The sequence below is a fragment of the Cryptotermes secundus genome, unplaced genomic scaffold (assembly GCF_002891405.2).
Source record: "Cryptotermes secundus unplaced genomic scaffold, Csec_1.0 scaffold599, whole genome shotgun sequence".
NCBI lineage: Eukaryota > Metazoa > Arthropoda > Insecta > Blattodea > Kalotermitidae > Cryptotermes > Cryptotermes secundus.
The window spans coordinates 730,510-738,075 of record NW_019730109.1 but is presented as its reverse complement, the minus strand read 5'-3'; the positions used below and the strand labels follow the sequence as shown (position 1 = coordinate 738,075).

Below are 7,566 nucleotides of genomic sequence, written 5' to 3'. Positions count from 1 at the left end.
TGCACCCCTTTGGATGACGACACTACGGTTCTCCGAAACGTCGGCAAACTTCTACAGACTGCACGGCGTCACATCCCAGGTGATCATACTCCACCTACGTAATCACCTCCCCAGTTATCGCAATTCTAATGCATGTTGGTCTGTTCGATGTATCGTCGAGATTATCGTCATTGTATTATATTTATTATGTTGTCGTCCTGGAAGCAGAAAAACAGTAAGAAGTTCAGGAGAGTAGTTTGCAACTCTGAGATATTTTGTGGTTAGGTAATGGTTAAAAAATAAAGCAACAGATTTCTGTTTATACACCATTGTTCAATGTTGAAATATTGGCGTGATAATTATAAGGATCAATTTTGCGCATCGCAGTTGAAGAACATCGCTTTAGTAATTCATAACTTAGCAACCATGTCTTGGATATGACAGCCAGTAATCGCAATATATAACCCGAAGCACCAAATCTTATTTACAGCTCATCATGGAAGGTGATGGTGAATGTTTAGAGGATTCACAATTACAGAGTAATCTGGATGATGATGTTGTCCAAGAAGTTCTGAAGACAGGGACAGATTTAAGACAGTATTCTCGTCAGATAGAGAAGGAATTAAAGGAAGTTGAAAAAAGATCTATCAAAGATTACATTAAGGAAAGCCAGAACATTGCTAGCCTCCACAACCAAATAGCCGCTTGTGACAGTATATTAGAGGTATGCGCAGATATATCGTAATATGGATGTGAATGGAAATGGAACACAATATAAATATGGTATTGTTCAGATGGCTGGGTAACACTTTGCAGGTCAATGGTTGAATACCCATGTAATTCGGTATTCTATTCCAGATACAAAGTTGTAACTTATCTAATGCAGCTGGTCACCATTCTGTAGTCGTGCCAAAATATGTAACCTCTGAAACCTTGAAGAGTTACAAAAGTGGCATTTCTGTTATGGTTACATTTCATATTTTTGTGTTTTGCCAACATATGGAAGAATCCCAGTTCTATAAAAGAAATTTGACTGATTTACAAGGTTTGGAACTGTAATAGTGGCAACTATTTATATACAACTGATACAAAACAAATGCATGTTTCAAAGTTTTACTGTCCTTCAGTGTAGTCACCAGCATTTTGTACAACCTGTTTCCAGCAATGTGGAAGTCATAGCATACCTTTAGCAGCTCCTGTTGTGTTGATAGTTCGAATGGAGCGGTCTACTGCCTGAAGAATCTCTGGAACAGTTAAGAAGTGAATGCCACAAAGTGGTTCCTTCATCTTAGAAATCAAGTCGAAGTCACAAGGGCTTAAGTCCGGGGAGTATGGTGGATGGTACAGCACTTCACAGCCCCATCAATCGAACAAATCAGCCACAGCTTGCACTGCATGCGGCCAAGCATTATCCTCCAAAATAATGGGTGGGTTCTGCAGAAAGTGTCGCTGCTTCTTTCTCAAAGCTGGTCGCAGGTTGTGTTCCAAAAATGAACAGTAATACTGTGCATTGATGGTCTGCTGTTGGGGAACAGTATGTGTTAGGGTAACACCATCACAGTCCTACATGAGAATCACCATGACTTTCACATTGCTGAGGTTCTGACGAACTTTTGATTTTTGTGGTAACCTGAAATGACACCATTCGTTCGATTGGTGTTTCATTTATGGCTCGTACGATTTGGCCCATGTCTCATCCAGCATAAGAAAGCCTCTCCTTCGTGCTCATAGCACTCCAAGTGGTTATGAGCAGCGTCGTATCGTAGATATTTCTGCATTTCCATCATATCATGTGGAACCCATCGTGATGCAGTTTTTCTCATGCCCAGGCGTTCCTTCAGAATGTGAAGCACAGTCGTACGCACTTATCCTGTCTCTCGGGCCAGCTCACGAATCGCATGACGTTGATCACTCTCCAGTAATGCAGAAAGAGCATACACATCTTCTTCGCTGACACTAGGACGACCTGGCCAACACATGTCTGCCACATTTTGGCGTCCCTCGTTGAAGACTTTTACCCACCTTGCCAGTGTTCTGTAAGGCAATGCAGATTCCCCACAAGCCTCATGAAGACCTTGATGACACTGTTGCACTGTACGTCCTCTGGCACATTCACTCTTTATCCAACTCTGTTGTTCCTGTTTCGAAAACGTGACAGCACTACATTAGACCGCCAGCTAACACGAGGATCTGTTCTTCTCGTCATTGTGCACGCACGTGATGTGGGAAGGGAGAATCCATTTGCTCTGAGGTAAGGTAGGAATGTAAGTGACATGTGGTATAAGCGACATTATTTGGTTCCGTTGCATGATGTCTCTACAGCAGTGTTGCCACTATTAACGTTCCAACCCTCGTATGTGTGTAAATAATTATAGTAGCATTTGTTTTAGTGAAAATGTCACATAAATTGAAATGAGGGCATGAGTGGCAGAATTGCATGGCATTTTAAGTTTAAGAAGTCTTGAAGACCACAAAATCCATGCTGAATCTACATAGATATAAGCAGATATAGGTTTCAAACTTGAAGCAGTACTGCCCAATCTTTAATGCTGTGAGGTTCACTGTGCTGTTGTTACAGAGAATGGAGTCAATGTTGTTGAGCTTCCAGTCAGATTTAGGCAGCATCAGCAGTGAGATATTGTACCTACAAAGGAAATCTGTATCAATGAATCAGCAGCTGCATAACCGTCAGGCAGTTCGTGGTCAACTTAGCCAGTTCATTGATGATATGGCAGTATCTGAGACTCTGACTTTGTATGTAAGAATAGACTAGAATATAATTGTGTAAAAAGTAAAATACGTATAATCATTAATCTATTGACATTTTCTCCAAACACAGTCAAGAAGACTGTAATATGAATCCTGACCATCTGACTAGTTCTCCTTTATGTCCATTCTTTCCATATTCTCTTTCATATATTGTTTCTTTGTCTCCTCAATGCTTATTTATTCGGTATTTTCATTCTTATACTTTCAAAGGAATTCTTTTGTCATCTGTATATCATTCTTATCCAAACCACAGAATCCTTAATTTTACCAGCTACTGTAGTTGTGATGAGGTCATTGAATTTTTTTAATTTACCTAATCCTTCCAGCCGCACTATGGCCCTGGATCGACTCAGCCTCTAACAAAAATGAGTACCAGGAATATTCTTGGGGGTAAAGGGCGGCCGGCGCGTAAGGCTGACAACCTCACCGCCATCTATGAGCCGATTGTCTAGAAAATGTGGGAACCTCAACATTTTGCAACCCTATGGGCCGCCACGGCGTGTTACAAGGATACCTTTACTTTATTACTTTTACTGTAGTCTTTCTGCTTTGAAATTTTATCTCTTTCTGTTCATTTCTTAATATTTCATGTCCATGTCAAAATGGACAATTTATATAATTTTATCATTTTTTAATATTCCCTAATTCAAAATATCTCTTTGACAGTCACGGTCAGCAATTTGCTCTTGGATATTCATTCATTGAGATTTTAATGCCCAAAACAAAAGAAACTCCGTGGTTTTAGTCTGCAAGCTACATATACCGACCAAGTGACCGCCGCTTGTCGGCCCCACGGCCATTAAAATCAGTTTTCTAGACTGGAGCCACTATTTACTTGAAACAGCTCATCAATTATCCTCACAAAGCTGAGTGGACCCAATTACAGACCCACTTCTCAGAAAATCTGGTAGTGCCAGGAATCAAACGTGGACCCGTGGATCTGTAGCCAGGAACTATAACCACTAAGACCACAGAGGTGATCTATGATTTTAATGCCCACATAAGAAAAATCTCATCAGCAAAGATCATAAATTACAAGACAGAATTTTGTTCTCTATCGTTGTGCATGAAAATGATCTGATCTGCTATATTCTGTGCTGCATCTATCATACACCTAGCTGCAGGAGCATTCAGTTATTTCTATTAGTTTTGAAGACAAGGAGAAAAACTGATTCTTCGCCTAGGATATGGTTGCTTTCCTTGTCAGTATTGTGGCATGCAGATCTGTTGCTAGGTAATGGCTCTGTAAACATGCCCATTGCTAGGCAACAGATTTATAACAAGCATCAATGGAGTAACTTTGAAGTGGTGTTCTCTACATGGTCTATGTGATAGGTGCATGATGTAAGAATAGAATTGTTGAGAGATGTGTTTTCTGTGTGGTTCATGCCGAGAAGCAGCTGCGATTATGAGAGGGTCTTGAAATGGCAGTGAGAAGAGTGGGAAGTTGGTGTGAGATGGCTGCTGGCCTGGAAGGCTACCATATATGCTGGCATTGGGTGCTCTCTGTTAGATCTGCAGTGGGAATAGAACCCTTTATTTTTTATATGCATCAGATAACAGTGATACAGGCAAAGGTGTCATGAAGGCTTTCAGTGATTAAATTTATTGCAATTTTTATGTAGTATGCAGGTAGGATATTCTGGAATGATCCAAGACATCTAGTTGCATGTTTTTCTGAAAGTTGGAGGCTCTTTCTTCATAATGCTGAAATTCCATGCCCCACACTTCGCTGTTACTGATGAAAGGCATTTGTTGTAACTGACAGACATATGACAACATTTGAAATTGATGACCAGATTGTAGTATCAGAGTGTTCTGTTTAAGTAATAATTAATAGGAATATCTTCAATATGATAAGCAGCGGCACGCACACAGGGAGCCTGCACAGAATAATACATGAACGGTGCTGAAAGCAAGAAGTAGTCGCTGCTGCACATGTAGACATAGAGCAGGTATCCCTGTGATTTAAATTTTAAATTAAAATTCTAAATCAAATTGACGAGTGTATATTAACAGAGATTTTAAACATAACTGACAAAATCAGCAAGGAGATTCTGGTATATTGGGGCCGATTGAAACACAGCAATGACAATTGAGAGCACTGGTGTTTTTAAATTTTAAATTACGTGTAGTGTGACAGCTATGTAAGTGAAAATACACCTGATTATGGCCAGTTATGGCTGAAGCATGTAGTGTAAAAGAAGAAAGACAAAGAACTACAAATAAATTGTTGCCTTTACGACAGTATTTATATTATACATATAGAAGTGTAGAGTGCAACAGGATGCTTAAATATAATATAGTATGCTCCTTATATCATCAAAGTATTTTATCACATTTTATTTCTTATGTGATTCATGATAGCCAGTTCTCATGACTACACTTTTATCTGATATAATTTTTTAATTCATTTTCCCTTTTAAGCTTTTGTATCATGTATAAAACCATAATTTTTCTAGTTGTTTTGTATAATATGGTCTCCTTCAGGGAATGACATAAATGACAGTTATTCAAATAGCAAGTTCTTACATGTTGAACATTGGAGTTCTGCTGTTAGATAAGTAAATTACATCTTGAGGTTGAATACCTGGCAGGGCCAACCTCTTTTTCAAGCTATTCTATGTCTGTAAGGTAACATTGGAACAGTAAAGAACTTTGAACCCTAGAAGGATCTTGTCTTCCCCCTGTGTCTGCAATGAATGTTTGTGACACACTGTTCCATCATTCAAAACTCCTGTATATTATTTGAAGCTTTTGTGTCGACTGTATGCAATGGAGTCTTTTTGAGAAAATGGAGTTAGTAGTTAATATTTCGAGACTGTCTCTGCCCCATTGTCAGAGTAATGTGATGAGTGACCCATCTATCCACTGTGTACACACAGTACTTGTCAGGGCCTGGTGTCCTATTAGAGTACAGACTGCCTGTGGAGCAATGATAGCCAGCATCTCAGATTGCCCAGGTTTAGGAACATAATCTAGGTGTTATGATTTAGTACCAGACTGTCTGCCAACTACTGCCCATGAATGGCACATTCAGACAGGACACCCTGTCTGAATGTGGACTGATTGACACAGCTGTGTCAATCAGCAAATCAACTCTGACAATGAAGGCAGAGACAGTATCTGAAACACTAGATATTAACTCCATACTTGCATGGGTATCCCCTGACAATACATCACTGTATTTAAAACTTCTGTTTTTTGTGTAAACGTGTTAGTAGTAACTTGTTTTTGTTTAACTTCTAGAAGGGTTTTATGTTGGGTAGAATTTTAAGAAATGTTTTTACTATCATGCTACTGTATATTCAGATATTCATTTATTGTTTTCCCCATGTTCACAGTTGTATCTTGGATGCCTCAGTCACGGACAAAGAGTTCTTAACTCAGTTGGAGATACTTAACTATAAAATAAACTTTGTGAAAGAGCAGAGATTTAAAGGTAACACCATGTTCTATGTTTTCTAATTAGCTTTCAGTGATTAAGGCAGTGCCATAACAAGTTGCAGCAGTGTAGCCAAGGACAAAGAATTGCCTTTGAGCATTACATGACTACTTTGCTTGGAGGGTTATAAAAGTCATATCTCACAACTATTTCAGAAATTAATATGTCACTAGAACAATATTATAAATAGCTTTGTAGTAAATGTGTTACACATTTTCAGCCCAAACAAGTTTGCTGTCTTACTTTGCAGCACAGCCATTTTTAGTAACATACTAGTGGGTTATGATATTTCACAGTAAAGAAATGAATGTTGAATGATGTAAAGATGTCCAAAGAACCTTAAAAGGTAGCTGCATGCACCATCTTGTGACAGAAGAAAAAACTATGTGCTAAGAGTGAAATTTTAAATATCTGTCCTGTCTTAGTGTGTCAAGATTGTGATTTAGGTGAGATATGGTAATCTGGACAAGGCATTAGTAATCTTCCAAGCTCAGATACAGTAGCAGCATTAAGCTGGGTTTCTAGTGTCCTCTGGTTCTTTTCCATGAGTACTGTGTGACTGCCTCTGTGGTCTAGTGGTCAAGAGTTCCTGGCTACAGATCCAGACTGCTATATTTGAAACTTAATTTTTCAGAAAGGTAAAGTTATCCCTGTAACAGACCATGAAGGCCCATAGGGTTGTGAGATGTTGAGGTTCCCACATTTTCTCTAGACAATCAGCTGACAGATGGTGGCAAGGCTCAGCCTTCCATGCCAGCTGCCCCTCCCCAGGAAGAAGATTCCTGGTACTCCTTTCTGTTAGAGGCTGAGTTGACCCCAGGGCCATAATGCAGCCGAAAGGATTAGGTAAACTGGAAAAGTCCATGTCATTGGGATTTCAGAAGGTAACTAGAATCATAATTTTTAAACAAACTGAGTATTTAAATGCATTGGATAAATGAATATACACAGGTTAATATGTCGGGAATGTTTCTGTAATTCATCACCACATAATAAAGAGACAGTGCAGCAGTGAGGAAGTTGCTAGAGTGGTGATGCTTGTAACTTTTATTCAGGGACTGTGTGGTTTGAATCTTGAGCAAATTATCATCTGTCATTAATGAGGACCTTCATGGTTTTCTCAGGTGTTGCAGGTGAATGCTCATTATCAACTTTCCATCTTGATAATATACGATGGGGTACCCAAAAGAAACTGAACTAATTTTTTTTGTGGGCAGAGCTTTTGTAGTACCGCGTTTTGCCGCTTTGAGCGCATAGAGCTAACATTCCTGAGTCGATAAGCCGACTACCGTTGCTTCAGAAGGTAAGGACTAGTTTCGGCAGAGTTTATAGTTGACAACTGTTTTGTGTGATCGTCGTTTTTGCAATGGCCC

At 39.3% G+C, this 7,566-nt stretch overlaps 1 protein-coding gene across 2 annotated transcripts in view; it reads left to right on the top strand.

Moving 5' to 3' along the window:
• The first annotated feature begins 180 nt into the window (after positions 1 to 180).
• Positions 181 to 7,566, top strand: part of LOC111866184 (vacuolar protein sorting-associated protein 52 homolog) — a 25,836-nt gene continuing 18,450 nt past the window's right edge. The window contains exons 1-4 of one of the 2 annotated variants that reach the window (XM_023854881.2): positions 181 to 264; positions 470 to 703; positions 2,558 to 2,733; positions 6,093 to 6,190. In XM_023854881.2, coding sequence (XP_023710649.1) covers positions 476 to 703; positions 2,558 to 2,733; positions 6,093 to 6,190 — 502 coding nt within the window. In that variant the 5' untranslated portion in view covers positions 181 to 264; positions 470 to 475. Of the gene's footprint in view, positions 704 to 2,557; positions 2,734 to 6,092; positions 6,191 to 7,566 lie in introns of both variants that reach the window. The other variant, XM_023854880.2, reaches the window with a different exon arrangement.